Source organism: Triturus cristatus, chromosome 9, assembly GCF_964204655.1.
Source record: "Triturus cristatus chromosome 9, aTriCri1.1, whole genome shotgun sequence".
Taxonomy (NCBI): domain Eukaryota; kingdom Metazoa; phylum Chordata; class Amphibia; order Caudata; family Salamandridae; genus Triturus; species Triturus cristatus.
In genome coordinates this window covers 165,672,742-165,693,099 of record NC_140592.1, presented here as the reverse complement: position 1 = coordinate 165,693,099, position 20,358 = coordinate 165,672,742, and the positions used below count along the sequence as shown (strand labels likewise).

Genomic DNA, 20,358 nt, shown 5'->3' with positions numbered 1-20,358 from the left:
GACATAAAGAAAAAGAAAAAAGTAAGAAAGCATTCCTTCCCCTAAGTGGCTGCTGTATGCTTATGTAACCTAAAGCCAAACACACAATTATGACAAACAAGCATTGGCATAGCCAATAGGTCTCGTCTTTGGGACCTTATAAATGTTTAGCCATGCAACAGTTGTATAACTAAATACTTATAAGGTCCCAAAAGCGAGACCTATTGGCTATGCCGCAAAAGTGAAAGTAAGCTCGGTCAAGCGCGGCGCGCGTGCCCTCGCACATGCACTGTAGCTCTAGGCTGGCCTGGTAGCACTTTTTGGAGCCCTCAAAAAATGCGCTGGGTCAGGCGAGACCTAAAAACTGATACAGAACGAACGGCAGGAAACAAGCATTGACACAGCAGAGTATTGGCCTTCCAGCTCACCAGCCCTCACAATCAAGTGGACTTCTTATTAGGTGCATAGGTGATCAGGCAAAATGCCCTCACTCACAGTGCAAGAGAGCCATTGGATGAAGTGGACTGACCCACTGCATGCTGTACGCTGTGGTGGGCAGAAGCAAAAATGTGAATCACAGTTTAACAGACCAATGAATGCAGAGGATTAACTTAATTTGCCTCTATGTAAATATTTTTTTCTTTGCAATTTTCTTTTTGCATGAGACTGGCGCGATAGCTCAAGCTGTCTAAATGCCGGATTTAAAAAGTATGACGACAGAATTCACCAGCTAAGTCCCCACTGTGAAACTTTGACTTTCTATCAAAAACTCTAGTTAAGGTAGCTAGATAAGCTGGTAGAGGAAATGTGACATGCAAGTAACAGTCTTCCGGCCACTTTATCTTTGAGGAAGAGTATAATGTGCTTTAGAATCCGTACCTCCCTCACCTAAGGTACGGTCAATGCTTCAAAGTCTTTAAAAGAAGTCTTTGACACCCCTCCCCCCCTCCTCCCACTTTGTCCGTTTCTAAGAAAACTCCAACTTCGGAAATGAGTCTCTGCATTGTCCACACCCCAATTTCAACCTCAGTCAGCAGTGAGAGCTGGAGCTTGAAAAGGGATTAGCCTGCACATGCATCAGACTAGGATTTTGCGAGTCCTTAATTGCGAATATTAAGGATTCGCAATTAAGGACTCGCAAAATCTTATGCATGTAGGAATCGCTATAATAATAGCGATTCCTACACATTCCTTATTTGCGACCCGCAAATTGCGAGTCGCAAATAAGGAATAGCTTCCCATTCATTCCTATGGGCCTACAGGCCCATAGGAACGAATGGGAAATTGCAAGCGCAATTTGCGAGTACCAATAGGTACTCGCAAAATGCGCATGCAATTTCAGGGTGCAAGGGTGTCAAAAGGACACCCTGTTGCACCCCTGGAATTGACCTTTGCACATATGTTGCGCACACACATGCCCTAAGGGCATGTGTGTGCGCAACATGAAACTTTGAAAAATGCACTTTTGTGCATTTTTCAAAGGTTTTGCAAACTACCATGAAGTTCAACTTCATGCTAATTTGCACCCCCTATTAGCAAAATCGCTAATTTTATTACTTTATTGCATTGCATTTAAGGAATCTCAATTTGCGATTCCTTAAATGCAATCGCAATTTAAGCAATCGCATTTTACAGATTCCTTGAATTGCAATTTTTGCATTTGGGATGATGCATCCCAAATGCAAAAATACCGGTCGCAAAGGGGCATATTCTGAGAATCTGCCCGTTTGCGACCGGATTTTCTTTTGATGCATGTGCCTGTAGGTCTTTTGACTTTGATAGCAACTCTATAGAAACTGAATATTGTTTTGCCTGTGACAGTAAACATGTAAACTCTTCAATGTCCACAGACTCTTTTATCAACCCAAATGCCTGTATGATAGTAAACAGCTTACATGGTCAACACGGCTCTCCCTGGTCCCGCCAACTTTGAGAGCTCAGTCGAGTTTGAAATATATACGTAATCAATTTATTTTTATATATAAGTAATCAATTTATTTAAAACTTTTTCCTTATTATCCAGCGTTCAATCAGTTTTCGAAGTGACAGTCGGCCTGATTTATTCAGCCCACGACCGTGGTCTAGAAATGCGCCCCCTGCACTCACGAAACGGAGAGACAGCAAGCTGTGGAGCGAAACGTTCGATGTGTCCGTCAACCAGGTGCTCACATCGAAGGAAATCAAGCGCCAAGAGGTACCTTATCACCTGCTTGCTCTAACACTTTGTGGCTAATGGTGGAGGCTATAATGTAGGGATCTGAAATAAGATGTTCAAGTACATTCAGTAAAAATTGTCTTCTTCTAAAATGATAGCGGTGTAGTTTACATCTCTTTGTCTCACTGGAGAGTGGAGCTGCCCCATCGTCCTACATGACAGTGTGAGCATAGAGTAAGGCCCATTTGTGATATGACAGTTCATACCAGTAAATACGATTTTCTGATAATTTTTGCCACTACAAATCTCATTTCCTTTCTCGTGCACTGGCTCAAACCGCAAATACATTGAGTTGAGGAAGGAGTCGCTATTTTTGTCCATTTCATATCATACGTCCTATACACAAACGGGTTTCTGGACGCTTACTGTACATGAATAAAACACATTTACACGCTACGTTTAGAAAATAATAAAGCCAATTGGAGCAGGCCCAAATGCACACATGTGAACATGAAATAGAAGTACCTTTTAAGTGAACCTCAAGGATGAAGGAAGGAAAGATGGAAAAAAGAGAGTAAATTATCTTATCCACATCAGTATGGCTGGTTTCCACCACAAAATATATTATATTTGAATTTCCTAAACTTATGGTGAATGGCGTGGTTGCCTTACATTTCCTATGGTATGTATATTTTCTGTACTAACGTAGAAGGAAATATTTAAAATTATTTCAAGTGTTTAAAGTGCTTGTTTACAAAAATGAATGGTGTTCGAAGCATAAGTGTTTTAAAGGTAGTTTTGCCATAAAGTTATTGTTTTGTCTCTCTTCCAATTTTTCGTTTGTTTTATAGACCAACATAAGTATAACTTGCACCACTGTAAATTTCAGATGGCATGAATGATGGAATACGCATTGTCATAAGCAATGCATCTTAGCGGTGCAATTATACTTATGTCAGTTAAGTATAACTGGTGGATTTCAGTGTTTTTTTTTGTTTTTGCTTTTAAATGTTAGATTTTTATTCTTAGAAGACCTACGTATAATCCCACTTTAACCTTTGGTTTTTCGGTGAATATCAAAGGTTTTTTAATGTAAGTTAAAATCCAACTATCTTACTTAAATATAACTCCTCTTTAACCTTTGTTTTTTAACAGTGAATTTCTATGTTTTTTAAAAAGTACAGTAATATCTTATTATGTATCTTATTATGATACGCTTGTGGCCAACCCCATTGCCGCAAACAGCCTTGGCAAGGGAAAATAGAACAAATTAAATTAAGCCAATTAACACCATATTTAGAGTCGGAGGTTTGGAGTCAGAAGTTGCAAGGGTGGTACAAGGTGTAATAAATGGAAACCAGGGGTAGCACAGGATACCTCTGGCAAGTCCTAAATGATGGCCATGTAATGCAATGTATACTTCAGCGTCCTATAATAGCGTCTTATCTTTGTCATCTTAACTAATTAAGTCACAAAAATGTCAAATCATTCATTCTTTATTTGCATGCAGTTAGTTAGGTGATAGGTTGCTTTTAGAACTGAAGACACCTTTGTGGTAATGCCTATTTTATACGGGCACGTGGAGCAAACACTGAATACGGTAATTCGTAAGATACCGGTGAGGCACTTTCGCTCTATAAGTCAATAAGTAAGTGCTTACAGGTCCTATTTGTTCTACATAACTCTTATTCCAAAAAAGTTGTTGAAATGCATAAATGTCATTGTAACTTGCATATCAATCCCCATTACCAAACAAGGATTTTAATAAGTATTGTAAGTACACATACCGTCTTTTTCTTTTTTCTGTAAAAGTTTTCAAAAAAAGTAGCAGGAGAATGGGCATTGCAAAGCATGAATGACTAGGACCTTGGGTTGTTGGGGTACAAACTCAATAGCCACTTTAGTATGGTATCAGATTTAGAAAGACTGCTTTCAACTCACATTTTATTTTTATTAATTTTTATTTAGAGAGTTTTCTAAAGCATGAATATCCAATGGGATGAGAGCGCTGTACAAGGTACTTATTTCACTAAGCCGATTTATCAACACAACACTGAACCACTTTAGTCATTGGCTAACAAGACACGTTTTGCTGCACTTAAAAAAATAAATCCCTGCATTTGTGCCGGTTAGGATAAACCCTGAAACTTAGTTACTCAATCCTGAAATAAACATGTTACTGAATGAGACTCCTCATTTAACAGTAACTGATTTCATTTAACCTGATTGAAATGGCAAAGAAAAAGACGATAAGTGTATTTACATAAACTTGTTGAAAATAACATCATGTTAGTGGATCACAATAGTTTCCTATTTTTTACGTTTTCAATTTGTTGTAACAGCTGTGATCCTTCTCGTAGGCAATCTTTGAACTTTCCCAGGGAGAAGAAGACTTGATAGAAGATTTGAAGTTAGCAAAAAAGGTAAGCTTATGCTCATGGTTGTCAAAACACTATTAAAAGTTAGATATGTTCAATGTTCTACTTATCATCGATCCAAGTCAGCTATCCAGGTGATCTGTTGGTCTCAGACATTAAAGTTGTGCAACTTATGTTCTTTACATCATGAACGGAGCACAGAAAAGTATTGACATACTTTGAAAATTGACTATGTGATTGATGATTGAAAACTCTTTTCAGTAAGGTTGGGTTATCATTTAGTTGTTTTAAAATAAAAGCAATCAAACACTCCTTACAGCGGCTGACCTCAGGTTCAGCACATCAATCCCTGTCTATACACATGAAGAGTCCTGTGCCTCAGCTTCTGGCACTTGCCGCCGTTGAGCACCGCTAGTAACCAGATTGAACAAATTCTTTAATTAAAGACGTTGCACCAGGAATGAAGTCCGAATCATACAAGTTAGTCCATTATTTTCCTTTATTAATGATAGCAGTAAAAGTGGCCATCAGCCAACGCGTTTCGTTCCTTTGACCAAAGGAACTTCATCAGGGCTCCATGTATTGAGTAGAGTGTTCAACACTTCAAGTAATTGCAACAGAGGTGTAGGTGCTCGATAAAAACCCCACAAACAGAAACTGGGATCTGACTCATTTGCCATTCAGAAGACCGGGATGACGAGCTGGGATTCGTTTTGGTTGACCCTTATTGTGGGGTTTTTCCCGAGCACCTCTGTTGCAATTACTTGAAGAGTTGAACATACTACTAAATACATGGAGCCCTGATGAAGTTCCTTTGGTCTTGTTTTAAATTATGTAAGAGAAGAGAATGATGTGCGCGGACTTCATTTTTCCCAGCATTGTTGATCATTCATTGACTTCAGTAAAACTGCTTCATTATTAATGTGAAAGAGAAGCATTGCTAGGATTAGATTCAACCATACCCTTTAAAAGATCAATATTTTCCCTCATAAATATTGACATGTCCCTTTTTTTTTATTCCAGGCCTACCACGACCCAATGCTTAAACTGTGTATAATGACAGAGCATGAGCTAACTCAGATATTTGGAACACTGGACTCCCTCATCCCTCTACATGAAGGTATGAACATTAGCAGATTAAGGACCTGATTTAGAGTTTGTCAGATGGGATTCTCTGTCACAAATGTGAGAGGTATCCTATCAACAGTATAGTAAGTACATTATATCCTCCGGCACTTGTAATAAGGAGGACAAGATATCCATCACGTTTTTGAAAGTGTATCCCATCTGCCAAACTCTAAATCAGTCCATAAATATGTTGCTTCTTGCAGGCCTTTTCATCGGTTTGTCACTCATACTTGATGTTGTGTAGCGCTTGTTGGCACTTTGCAGCACATCATTTTTATTTCTACTTTTGCTTTGGTCAGATCTTCTTTGTCGGCTTCGAGAGGTACGGAAGCCAGATGGATCTACGGAACATGTGGGACACATCCTAGTGGGCTGGGTAAGATGGCTTATCTTAATAACTTCTCAGCATATGGTTTTGTATAGACATATTTTTGGCATCCAGTATGTATGCCATAAGGGGAGGCATAGTAGTGCTTGAGTAAAGGGCAACCTTGTTGCGCATCCGGAGTGCTTGAAAATTCAGTAAAGTGTCTCTGACGGCTTCTAGAACTAGTACAATACTAGGAACATAATCCAAAAACACCCAAGCTTTTTGAAATGCACGTTGTTTTATTATCTAGGTTCCATTTTCAGTTATTCATGAGTGTTTTGCCTAATTTGTAATATATGTATGTATTATCATATAGTGTCATAAATGTATCATAACCTTCCAGACTTGCATATTAACCAGCTTAAATGGAGGTGAACATATTTGTGCATCCATGATTTATGTTTGGGCCAATTAAGGTTCCTTAAAAACATAAAGATTAGCTGAAATACTGTTGACACTAGATAAATATACAAATGGATATTCATTTAGATACTTATAAATATGTACATGGTATGCCCTTGCTAAATTAGCAAAAGACACACAATTGATGGACGGAATGCAGAACAAATCAAAACATTCAACCCCAGGCAAGAGATCTGGGTTAAATCCATCATTCTTTTGCTCACCGTGCCGCCCCAGTTTAGACCTGGCCATATACAAATCAGTCTAGACCCTGTGCCTCATGGGAACAGTCCGTCCCGAACTGCCAAGTCAGGTCCTCCCTGGACCGGAAACAAGCATCCTAGGACCGGTTTCGGGGTTTCACCCCTCTTCAGCCAGGATAGCTTGATTCCAGTGGCACAGTGAGCCCAGGACCCACGTCTGGGCATACCAGGCTCACTTAGAGCGAGAAAGCAAAAGACACACAATTGATGGACGGAATGCAGAACAAAGCAAAACATTCACCCCCAGTCAAGAGATCTGATAAATTAGGGCACTGGTTTACACAGAATGCATGAAAAAACCCTGGATTGTATAGCATGAATTGTTAAACATGCTATGATTGTAATTTGTTAGAAATAGATGTATGATACTGTACATTGCAGACAAGGCTCCACTGGTTAGCTGTATTTTCTCTGACAAATACTGCTAGATTATTTTTTAATTGAAAGAGTAAACAAATATGTGTAGTTGTTCAAAGCCCCAAAAAAGCACCCTCTTACCCCCTCCACACATATGTGTGTGCGTGGGTCTCTGCTCTTTTCCCAAATGAAAGCAATCAGCAACTTACAATTTCTCACCTTGGAAAGCGTTGAAAGTGAAATATTATTTTGGTACCGTTTGGACAATTTAGTGATCCCACAGGAGCAGCCAGTAGGAACTTTTCTCTCCAGCCTGAATTCTTGGAATGTTCATTTTAGCAAAAAAATACACCCTTCTGGAATGGTGGAGATTGAGCCTTTTCATAAAGTCAAGTCATTTTCGAAGATTGTTCCTTGCCTAACATTGTATTACTTTCCATCCCTTGCTTTTGTCAGTCCTCTTTGGTCATTGATGTATTTGTTGTCTTACACATGCCCATGCTTATTTGCTTACTCTTACATTTCTTCGATGTACAGTCACTGTACCCATGGCCCTCTTTCGTCTCAAACCAACATACAAAGATGCTATCATTAGGTTATGTTTAATATTGCTTTAGTGCTCTTTTGACTTTCTCTATTGCCCTCTCTCTTCTATTTCTAACTTTGGTCCCTCTCTTACCCTGCTGGCTCTGTGCTGCAGCATCTTTTGTGTTTTGATTTGTTTTCATCCTCTTTTCTTTACCAATGCCAGCCTTTATATAGTGTATTTTGTACTCTATTCTTTATCATTATTGTGTCTCAGCCTCTCGTTTCTTTTTCCACCTCTGAGCCTGTCCCCTGATCTGCGCTCCCCCCTTTCTGAGAACTATTTAATGCACTTGAGCAAAAACATAACTTTGTCACAACGTTATGAACTATACCATCAAATTGAATGTGTTTCAATAATTTAGCTTAATCAATTTCTACTAAAGATCCATGCTTAATTTAGATCAATAAGAATAACGTAGGCTATGCTAATATGTTCTATCTGGGGTCGGAGTCGTTTTCTGGGCTGGGGCCCGGATTTTTGGGCTCAGGGTGGGGGAGTTGGGTTGTTTTTAGGGTTGGGGGCCAGTTTAGGGCTGGTGGCTGGGGTCTTTTTCGGGCTGGGGTCTGGGTCGTTTGTAGGGCTGTGGGCTGGTTTTACGGCCTCAGTGGGGGGCTGAGGTGTTTTTAGGCCTCGGGTCAGGGTCTTTTTCAGGGCATGGGGGCAGGTTTTAGGGCTCAGGGGCTGGGGTGTAACCTTTACCACGCATATGCCTTTACCAATCATGCCATTACAACTAATTTCGTTATAAAGGCATGTGTGGTAAAGACACTGTTGTGATGAAGACCGCGTTGTTAAGGCATGCCAAAAGAGTTAACAGGACAATGAGCTGTCAAAAGGCTTTTGACACTTTGAAAGAAGCAATGTGTTCAGCGCCCATTCTTAAAGCTCCAGATTATTCAAAGCAGTTCGTAGTGCAGACTGATGCATCTGAACACGGGATTAGAGTGGTCCTATCCCAGACTAATGATGATGGCTATGACCAGCCTATAGCTTTCATTAGCAGGAGGTTACTCCCCAGAGAGCAGTGTTGGAGTGCCATTGAGAGGGTAGCCTTTGCTGTGCTTTTGTCCCTGAAAAAGATGAGACCATACCTGTTTGGCATTCACTTTCTTGTCCAAACCGGCCACAGGCTTCTCAGGTGGATGGTGCAAATGAAAGGTGAAAACACCAAAATGTTGAGGTGGTTCATCTCCCTACGGGGGTATGGACGTTACAGTGGAGCACAAACATGGGACTGCTGGTGGTACTTTGGACATTTACAAACTATGACTAAGTCCAGAAGGACCAGAAACCAACCATAAATAACTGTAAGCAGCATATGCCTTTTTTTCCCATAAGAAACCATTTCTGAGTAAAGATGCGTTTAAGTAAACATTTTACTTACCTGTTAAAATCAATATCTTAAAAAGTACTTAGATGATAATGAAGTTCTTGGTTTCAAAATTTACAGAAAAATACAACTTATTTTTTTAAATTGGTATCGGATTTTTTCGTGAGTGTGTATCTCATTTATTGCCCCTGTGAGTACAACAAATGCTTAGCATTACTTTCTGATAAGCCTAAACTGGTCGCCGACACAACCACAAAAGAGAGCAGTGTTATCATGTTTTGCCTCTGTAAACCAATAAGGGTTGCCTGGACTCTCTGCACAGTGTACCTCGTTGTGGTGCACTGTATACAGAGCCAGCTTTCTACACCAATTGCACATTGCATGTTTTTTTTTTTTTTAACATAAAGGGGCCAAAAGTCTTCTTTGTGTCTCAGGCCTAAGTGTGATGGTGTACACAGAGTACACAGCCTGCTTCGCACAGCTGTAGGTATAATTGGTGCTGCTGGTGCAGTGGCACCAGGTTCCAGCTAAATTCTATGTATGTTTTACTATTCTTCCTAACTTGCATTAGGGCCCAATGCACACTTGTTCTGCTAGTGTTGCTTTAGGCCTCTGAGTAATGGTGCAGGGGTGGGGAAAATTGAAGCAGAGGAGACACCTTAATTTTGGTATCAGAGAGAGGGCAGTGAGGGTGGATGGAGTAAGATTGGAGCCCATGTTTTTAACAAATGGCAGAGGAGACATCCCACTTTGCGAGGCAGTAGCTATCATCAGTGAAGCAGGTGCAGCAGCACTGGGATCTAGGGGGTCTAAGGGGCCCACTGTAGCACTCACAATTATGTCTTCCTTAAATAAACAGGTATAGGACACCTTTATGGCAAAAAAAGGTGACAACACGCAGGAGCTAATTTTTTTCTGAAATGGAGAAGATGTGGCCTATTTGTGAGAGCTGCTGACTGTGGAACTGGTGAATCAGGTTCATGTCCCAGCATTGGCTCCCATCCTGTGACTCTGGGTAAATCACTTAATCTCCCTGAGCCTTAAAAAAAATCTGATCTTGTGTAATGTAACTGGTGATCATTTAAAGTGGTCCCGTGCCCTTGGGCTGAGTTTGCGCTATATAAAACTTCAGAAAGAAAGCACAGCAAGCCTGTTTCAAAATTGGAATGATCAGTCATGGTGGGGAAGAAGGAGAAAGAGGCAGAGGAGATTGCTTGGTAGTCAGGGTCACAGCTATCATTACTGCAGCAGTTGTAGTTGCGTTAGGGCCTAGGGGTGCAACACCCCAGTTATGGGGAGCAGAGTTTTTTTAGTCAATTTATGTTTTTGTTTGATGAATTTGATCTTTCATAAGTCTCACATTTTGTGGATTATACGCCATGGAATGCGTCTCTCTGAAATGATCTCATAAGCCTCGTCCCTGTGCTCAGCCCTAAACCTACCACAGTCCTTGTCATAAAGGTACCAAGGGGGCCCCAGTCTTCAAAACATTTTATTTGGGGGTCTTAGAGAAAAAAGATTAAAGACCTCTGAGTATGCCTTTGCTATTTAGGTTCGGTGCACAATCCAAGGCCTGCGACGCCTTTGCCCAAGTGAATCTACAAGCCATCAGAGAAAGTGAAGCTGTACTGGTGAAACACTGGAAGACTCCACATAGCTCCCACTCCAGGTCAAAGTTACGAGTGCGGATCCACTCCTGCTCCCAAAGTTTTTCCAGGCCAGATCTCAGCGGTCAAAGTATCTCGGTAAGTCGAAGAAAAAACATAAGAAGACCAAGCGGGACTCTGCCCCTCCTCACCACTTGCTCTCTAGACTTTGCCTCCAGGTCTCACTCCCATTTGAATGAAAAGCCGATTACAAATTTGGTCCAGATGCACCTAGAGTTGCCACATGAGTCGGCAATGTTGCAGCAAGGCAAAGCCAACTCCGAGTCTAATTCGTTTCGACTGAAGCTATACACAGCCAATACTAATTCAGACACTATCCAATTACAATGCAGTAGCACACAGACACTACAACTTTATGGCTCGGACTCCTAAGAGAGCCAGCTAACAACTGTGGTGGGGGTGGGGAAGAGTTTGCCCCACCTTATTATAAAGACAATTGTTATATGGATCAACAAGATGCCGGTGGGTTGGATACCTTGCCCAATACTGGGTAGGATTACCCCTCCTAGATGAGCAACGGAGGAAAGTACGTCTTTTGTGACTGTCATTAAGAGGGCTGGTGAAGTCCTTGACCTCAAACTTCCCTACTACAGAAGTAAGAACATAAGTGCTCACTAAGGTCCTTCAGCCTGAACAGCCACCAACAGAACCTCATCTGCCCTTTAACAAGGCCCTCACTGATAACCTATTTGGCATTTGGACTTAACTATGTTTTGGCCCTCTGGTCAATTACCACGTTACCCACTGCCATAGATCAGCTTGAGGCGACCCTGATTTTAACCAACCATCCAACTCCTGAGAGTTAGATGGTGCAGTCGCCCAACAGCAGAGTGAACCCTAAAGCCTTTACATCTACTCCTCTTGGCAGAGACTCCAAATGCATAGAAACCTTTGAAAAACACGTTTGTGGAGATCAGCCTTGCCTTGAGGTTGGTCAACGCCAGCTGCCTCCTTGGACGGTGTACCTGGGACATGGCTGGTGAGATCTTACCAGGAATCCCTGAAGTCGTGCAGGCTTCCTTGGCCCAAAACTTTTAGGATGGCTAGGAGGTGTTAGAGTTTGCCATCTGTTCAGGCCTTAATTGTCTGGGAAGGGCTTTTGGGACAAGCCTGTTGCTCTGGCTCCTTGCATGGATTAGATCCAGAGGATTCTCCGGCAACGTCCAGGTGTCCCCAAAGGACATGCCTTTCGACAGTTTTTACCTGTTTGCAGAAAAGGTGGACTTGGCCTTAGGGTGTTATAAAAAGAGCTGAACCATGCCATTCTGTTTTGGTCTTTCGGCACCAGTCTAGCAATCCTCCCAGCAGTTTTGCCCTTTTGGTGGTTGTGCTAGGGGTTTGGCGTAGCATCAGGTTCATGCCCCAATGCCCACACAGCAGGCCTGCCAGTCCTTTCGGGGATTGGGCCATAGGCCTAACAGACGATGAGCAGACCATCAGGATACCACATGCCTCAATCTCCACCCCTCCAGCAACCTCTTTAGGGCACCCTTAGTGGCACCCAGCCTTCCAGTAGAACGCTGAATCAGCCACTTCCTTCAAGAGTGAACATTACACCAAACTTTAGGAGTGGGCAAACCACTCCTCCCCTGCCCTGCTCAGAGAGCAGAGCAGCCTCGTCCACCCGCCAGATGGAAATCAGCAGGATACAAAACATAAAATGACAATACCTCTAAGTTATTGTCCTTTTATGTTTCTCACTGCTTAAAAGCCGTAGGGCGACACTCCTCTGCCATAGCGGAGGAACTGCCCTTGCTTAAACTGGGACCTTTCTAGATGGAACAGAGACCATTTCACAGAACAGGGAGGTGAGCGGGCGATGAGAATCTGCAGTTAGAGTATTCGCCAGAAAGAGCATTGCTGAATTTAAGTAACTCATTCTTCTGATGAATACTTATAACGGCAGATTCCTCATCTTGTGAATTGATACCAAAGCAGTACCATCCATGGTGGTGGGCTGTGCTCCTGGAGCTCTACCCAAAGTATCCTACTCACATCCCCTTGCTGATTTCTCAAATGTCTGTAGGATATGTGTCATTTACTGGAGTGTTGCTCACCAGCATTGGGATTGGCTTAGGGGAGAGAGCCTGGCTGCCTGCTTCCTGTTCCTGTTGGAGACAGGAGAGCAGGAGCAGAGAAGACGCAAGACCTGGCCTCGAGATCATTTAAAAAAAAAATATTTCTGATCTCCCCCACCCTCTGCGCCCGCCCCGCCACCCGCAAGCATCCGGCCCGCCACCCGCAAGCCATGCTGGCCACGACTGAGTTTAAGACTCTGTACATTGGTTCTTCTGATTCGCTGATGGCCTCTGTGTATGAGGGTGCAGACAGGCTTACAAAAGAAAGTGACATCAATGCACAGTGGTGGCGTTTAAATGTGGCTCTGCTTCTCACTTCCGGAATGAAATGGAGAAAATGTGGAGTTGCATGGCACCAACTACAGGTACGCAGGAACACTGCTTTTTGAGTTTCTGCAACCAGTCTGGGGATATTCACAGGGTGACAAATCTGTGGATATATAGGTTATGCATCAGAGAGAGCGTTACTGAATCTGTTCATCTTCGTCCATTCCAGTCAGCTGTCCAACTGCCCGACTAAACACCTCAGTTCCTTAGAGGCCTTGCTTGTCAATAAACCAAGATTCTGTAGAAGGCGAACTGGAGGTCGGGCATTCTCAGTTGTCACTGCTTAGCACTGGAATACTCTGTCAGCCCAAACATTTGCCTTTTCATAAAGCACTGAAAAGTCCTCTATTCCTAATTTAGTTCTCTTCTTGTATTTCTCTGGCATAGCGCCAGGACAACGATGGTAACCATGTGCTCTATGAAAATAAACATAAAATAAACATAAGTAACTTGTTCATCACTTCTGGTCTGGCTATCAGCGCAAAATCAAGTCTGTATTCTCCACTGTTCTTCTGTTCAGAACCAAGAGTTCTAACTTGTAATTATTTCAGAATAATATTGGGTGCCAAATCGCCAACAAGCTCCGCCCTTTCTTTCCCACCATTATTGCGGCTTAACAGAAGTATAAAAAAGCAATGTCTCAAGCAATCATTTTTAGGGTAGAAAACGAATGGCTTTGCCAGTGTTTGTTTTTAATTGCTACAGCCAGTCACTCATGGAATTTTCCCCACTGTTTTAATTGATATAATCCTAGGACCTGTGGCCTGAGGGAGGGTTGTAACCACAGATAAAATAGAGAAATCACAAGACATCCAAGGTATGAGTGGCTTACAACCTCATCCTCCTCTTCCATGGAGAAGATACAGGCTACTCTCCAGTCTTTCTGTTCTCACTGTGAGAGCAAAGAATGAAAGGGGGCAAGTGAGCAAGGAGGCTAGAAAGAACTAAGTAGATAGATCTGCAGAGAGCACAGGTGGGTGGACATGTGTAAGAAGAACAGCTAGCATCAATGAGAGATGTAGATACAAAGACTGAAAAAGATGGAAGAGCGGATTACAGAAGAAAGGTCTCCTCGGGGCCAAAAAGAAGGAGCTGTGAGAGGTCACTTCTCTTGGATTCATAGACGACGCCTATACATGCGATGCACATGCTTACTCGTTGGTGCAGTTAATGCCGGAAACATAACAGAAACACCAAGTGCTGTATTACAATCAGGTGATTCAGGCACATACTACTTTTCTCAAATGTCACTGTATTGTACTTTATCTTTAAGTGGAGTTTAGCAGGGACATTGTTCAGGTTGTGCGCAAGTTTGTGACTATGCATCCATAGCAGCAGTTTCTGACATCTCTAAACATGTCTCCTTTCCACAGGACAACCGAGTACATTTTAGATGCTAAAAAACAGGTTTGAAAACTGTTTCGCTGTGAAATGCCACAGCTTAGCATTAACATTTAGCCACCTGTGAGGCTGCAATGTTAACATTCCGTGCAGGTGAACACCCATTATCTACACAGGCCAGATTGCCGGAGGCGGCTCTATTATGCTGACAAGGGCTGGTACTTGTGCATCTACAAGCCCCAACATGCACCCAAGTGCCAGCCTGGATTGGTTTTAGAACTAACTTTTGCAACTCCAGTTACCCTTGTCTTTTTCTATTTTCTAGATGTTTGTCACTGTGTGTGCGTGTGTGTTTGCAAACATTCATGTGTGTGGTTCTCTTTATAGGTGTATATCTGTGTGAGCTTCTGCTTGGAGATGTGTGCTTTTTTGTATGTGTATGCTGTGTGGGTATGTGTGAGCATGTAAAAGTAACTCTCACTTGGATTTTAAAGGCATTGTGTATGTGAGCAGGACGCACTTTACTGGTTATGACTGCATAGGGTTTGTTGAAGCCCATTACATTTCTGAATTATATCATAATGCTTATTCTAAAGACTTGCTCAAAAACACTGTGGGACAATTTTACAAGCCCCTTACGCCAGATGTGCGCCGCCGGTGCGTCACTTTTGTGATGCAGCGGCGGCGGAAAGCCAGCGCCATGCTGCGGGCTATTTACAATGTGACGCATCAAGGGAGATGTGTCACGTTGTAAAGCCCTGCGCCACATGTGGGCGTTCCTGCAAAGGGGGGGGGCGTTCCAGCGCAGGAACGCCTCTGAACAGTGGCTGAGTGAAATCTACAAGATTTCACTCAGTCACTTTTACGGCCATGCCTCGTCCAAACCCTGCGCCTACTTGAAGCAGGTGTAAGGATTGAAGCAGCATGTTAGGGATAGGGGCACTAGAGCCTTGCTGGAGCTGCATCGCACTTGCGATGCAACTCCAGCAATGCGCCGCCTTTCCGCGGGGGGGTGCAACATGCATCTGTGCGCCACGGTGTGCTGCATTGTAAATGCGGCGCATCAGTGGTGGCGCACGGGTGGGCAGATGCATCACAACTCTTCTGGCGCATCCTTGCTGATTAGCAGAGATGTGCCAGAAGTAGTAAATCTGCCCCTGTTTCTTTAGAGACACATTCTCTTAAATATAAATATGTGATCCTCGGAGACTGGGAAGAACTAAGGCATGGGAAGAGTGCAGTAGACCTAACAGGAAGGCTCAGCAGCTTCTACAGAAAGCAATCTGAGGTGGTGCCAAGAACCCCCACCCGGCGGAATAGGGAAGCAGTGAGACATGTTTGGCCACCAGACTAGGTTGTTGACATACTGGCATATGCACAACAATGCTCCTTTTAATTTGACGAATAACTGTTGTAACAAAGTATGTGCCTTCTCAAGTAGATCCAGAGTTGCTTTGAAGAATGTTATTTTAGTTTACATAAAACAGGAATAAAAGATAAACTGTGTCCAAAAATTAAGAGCACCTACAGTGAAATCGAAATCTGAAGATAAGAACACAGGAACAGGAAGAAGCAATTTGAATGTATTAGTCTGCTCCTTTCATGTTGATCTAATCTGGATGGTTCCTGTTATGAAAACAGTACAGACAAAAAGTTGCTTGCGTTCTTAAGGACAATAGATGTCGGCTACTAAGGATGCTCTTTAGTAAATCTTTATTGTAAACAATAATAGCACAAATGGCAATCTTATCTTCTTCCATTCAATGTTATGTTTTTTCATGGTACCGTATGGCTAGAAGTGAAAGATTTTGAAAATAGATAAACCAAGATTTATACAAGCAAAACCTGCATCATAAACATGGATAAACCCAAGATATTGAAATGTAAGCATATGAAGATTTTAAAGCACAATTATTCTTAAATGTCACTTAACAATTTTTGATTTAGAAAAATAACAGTCCTGCTGTAAAGCTTCATTTCAAAGAGTGGGTGCTAAACAAACAACCTACTGAATACAGAAAAGTGGCACAATCAAACCAGTCTTAGGTGCCTATTACGACACACCACAGGTCGGAGGCTTTCCAACTCACATCATAGATTTCAAATCCAACAGCCTTATTATGATACAGGCTGTCGGATTTGAAACTGGCCAGTCGAAGCCCATCGGCCAGTCGGAGGCCACTCATAATCGCTTATGTATGGTGTTTACGCCGTGGGGATTATGATGTCTCTTTCCGACAGGCTTTTCGTGTCAGGCTTTCTGACATGAAAAGCCTGCCGAAAAGTGACTTTGGGGGGCCCTAACCGGGCCCCCATGTCTCAGCAGGCTCTGGTTGGCCGCCTCAGGGGCACCGATGGTGTCCCCCTGTAAACCCCTGCACCATGTGGCATGCACTGTGAGGTGCCTGCCAAGCGGAGCAGGGAATCAGGCTCCAATTTCTCCGTGGGAGCTTGTGCTATGGCCGGTTTACGGCCGCAGCACAAGCTCCCATAGGGAAATGGGAGTATGCGGCTGCACCATGTGCGGTTGCATTGTAATGACAGTGTCAGGCCCGGCAACCAGAGGTCGGTCGGTCCCGAGACCGCAGCAATGTGGGACGGACGTGATTCCACCCGACATCGTAATCAGGCCCCTATAGTAAACTCAATTTAGAAAATGATATCAACACAGCTAAATACTTGTACCTGGAACTAGGAGCATATGAGTACATAACCAAAGCAAACCCACTATAAAGGTAAAGATTTCACTAACAGAGCGAAGCAACTGAAGAATAAACTCTGTGGAGATGATTTTACTAACAACCAAAATGATCTTAATACCAAGTATACCAAGTATAAGAAAACATGTTAATACACACAGCAAGTACATAATGTTTGATTTGAATGAGATACAGACCTGCACTCTTTCAGACAAGGGATGATGTTAGACAATCGAATGCACTCCATTAACAAGCATATTAAAATCATCTCTAAAGAAAACTCATAATGTGTAAGAAAAATTTGTTTCAGAGGCCAGGTTTAACAAAGAAAAGCACAATCTGAAAATCTGAGATTTTATTAATAAAGAAAAACACCAGTACAATTAATTTATTGTCATACAGAAAGCAACATTTAGAGTAATTTCAGTCTAGGAGATAACTGTGACATTGTATTGCCACAGTAGACCACCAGAAAAGTACAATAAATTATTTGTAAGAGATTTCATTAATATACCAATAAAATATATAGAGTTAATATGATGCAGATGATTTTACTAGTACAATAAAAGCCACCCTTGATTAAATGTTAGGTAAGAGATTTTAGTAACACAGAAAACTCACCTGTGTAAAATCTGAAGTTGAAAATTGGATTAATATCAAAAGAACTTGGGAGATTTTAATAATTGGCATACTCAATTTAGAATAAGTTGACTATGTGTAGGAGAAGTTACTAACTCAGCAAAAATCACTTTTTGAATAAATCAACACAGGAGGTTTTAACACAAAACAACATTTGCATGGATTAATATCCTGTAGAATAAACTCAGAGAAGGCAATTGTATTAGCGTAGAAAGAAAACGTTTACATTCAGTGTTGAAAATATTAATGCAATAAAATCCACTTGTTAGTCAAGATTTCGGTTAAGAAACAATGCTGTCAATGTCATACATAATACCAACGAAGCTAAACCACTGGAAGAACCGAGTAAACTTGGCGAATATCTTCTTATTAACAAAGGCAAACGATCTGTTGAGGAAAGCCAGTGTAGGCAGTTTTACTAGCAACACATAACCACCAGTAGGTCAAAATCTATATTGGAAATGTTACAAAAAAAAAAAAAAAATCACCAGTTCAATGTAGGAGAAGTTTCCAACATAGCAAAACAATGTACAGAATTAACTTCATGTAAAAAATGTACTAACAAAGAAGAAACACCAGTAGATTAAGCTCTGTGTCAGAGATTTTACTAACAAGACAAAACCTCTTGTACGGAAACACAAAACAAGTAAAACACTGTTCAGAGTAAACACACTTAAGTAAATGTTACTAACAGTCGAAGGGAGCCTATACAGTGTACATAAAGCAGGAAAACCTCATGTAGTGTAAACTAGGCTTAGGAAATCCCTTTTGGGCAAATGTAGGAAACTTTGCTCTGATTAACTACATATCGAGTATGCTTGATGTAGGGGATATTAATAACAGAGAAAAACTTGTTGAGTAAAGTAGGATATATTACTAACGTATCAAATTACCTATAGACTAATTCAGTGTAAGAGAGCTTATTAGTAGCGAAAGATTGTTGAGTGAAGTCGGAAAGAATGGGATAGCTAGCAGCTGATTCACAAAAACGATGAAGACTCACTGGCAAAGTGTACACTGTAAATTTTGAGCATTTTTGAAATTCATCCATCCAACCTGCCCCGTTCATACTCCAAAGCGAAAACTTTTCATAGTTTTCCTAGATTGTCTGTCATCCATTCCCTATGTCTTGGAAGTGTATGACGAGTAGAAAAAAATCACAGAAGTTGAGACAGGATGCATATGCAAATTTCCCCTTATTAAATTTGCATGGGAAACATGTTTACAAGTAAAAGTCCTGCCACTGATGTCTTCCACTGAAAGCACTGGGGTCTGTAAGAGAGATTACATCATTTATTACATTGTTTACAGCTACTTAAGTAGATGTAGGTTTGAAACTGGAATGAGCATGGGAAAAGTTTGTGAATGCTCACAATTTGATGACAGTGCTAGTTTTTACTTATTACAATACTACATTATCTGGAAGCACAAATATCTACCACTAGGAAAACGGTGGTCAAGGCATTAATAATCTCCAGGTTGGATTACGCGAATGTACTCTACCTGGGGCTGCCTGAATATCTACTGGCAAGACTGCAGGTGACCCAGAACGCTGCAGCAAGAGCAATACTCATGCTCGGCCCCAGAGCTCGCATGTCCACACAGCGGAAAACCTTACATTGGCTCCCTGTTCGCAAAAGGATCCATTTCAAAGCAATGGTTCTGCCTTTTAAGGCCCTATACGGCTTGGGGGCTGGGTATATTGCAAATAAAGTCCAATTTTACCGCCCCCACCGTGTACTTAGGTCGGCGGCACTCCAGCTGGCTAGGACCCCTAGACACCTACGGGCACGCATCGGGGGGCGCTGCTTGCAGGTGCAAGCGGCAAAATTGTGGAATAGTCTACTGGTGGACTTAAGGTTGACACAGGATCTCCTTGCTTTTAGGAAATCATTGAAAACTTGGTTGTTCCAGCTTTAAACATCTAGCGCGGGGGTCACCCTGTTCGGCTGGGCCTTCATCCTCCTTCAGCGCCGGGACACTCAATTGAGTAGCTGTGCGCTTTATTAATAGCCACTTAACATAACATAACATAACACTACTGACTCTCAGAATCAAGATTTACTCTTTCCATTTACAGTTCTCCTTCTTTGTTAATTTCACTTGTGTGCAAAACGTTCTGGTAATAATTTTCAGAAAGGTAGTCCAAGCCTGCCTTCCATTCCTTCACTAGTAGCACAACCTGTAGATATATATTTAAACACTTGAACTGTAGAGTAATAGAAAAAAAATAGGACACAAACTCCAAAACCAACTTTTCGTTTGTTTTACATTTTGGGGCATATAATTTATATCCTTCACCCACATGTATTTTGAGAAATGTAAAGATATTCTAGTGACTCCTCATCAAAATTCAAATGGAGTTTTACTCCAGGACAGCCTCTCACCAACTGTAGAATTGTTTGTGTGAACTGTTGGCAAGAGAACCATCCTGAAGAAAAAGCAGGACCTGGAACATAACACAAAGGTAAACACTGCATGAGATAACTTACGACAGATACAAGAAGCACAAGGTAATATATGACAAATCAAAAAACAAGCAATAAATGACATACCGGTACATCATATTCCCCTTTTCACGAACAAGAACAAAACAAATAATTGCGGGCTGCAGTGAGACAGTACATGGGAGTTGCCTTTATAACACCCTCAGCAT

At 41.8% G+C, this 20,358-nt stretch overlaps 1 protein-coding gene across 4 annotated transcripts in view; it reads left to right on the top strand.

Moving 5' to 3' along the window:
- The window catches only part of ARHGEF3 (Rho guanine nucleotide exchange factor 3), an 898,185-nt gene that overhangs the window by 788,692 nt on the left and 89,135 nt on the right, over nucleotides 1-20,358 (top strand). For all 4 annotated transcript variants that reach the window (XM_085624661.1, XM_085624662.1, XM_085624663.1 and 1 more), the window contains 4 exons: nucleotides 2,003-2,173; nucleotides 4,495-4,557; nucleotides 5,536-5,632; nucleotides 5,940-6,016. In XM_085624661.1, coding sequence (XP_085480787.1) covers nucleotides 2,003-2,173; nucleotides 4,495-4,557; nucleotides 5,536-5,632; nucleotides 5,940-6,016 — 408 coding nt within the window. The remainder of the gene's footprint in view (nucleotides 1-2,002; nucleotides 2,174-4,494; nucleotides 4,558-5,535; nucleotides 5,633-5,939; nucleotides 6,017-20,358) is intronic.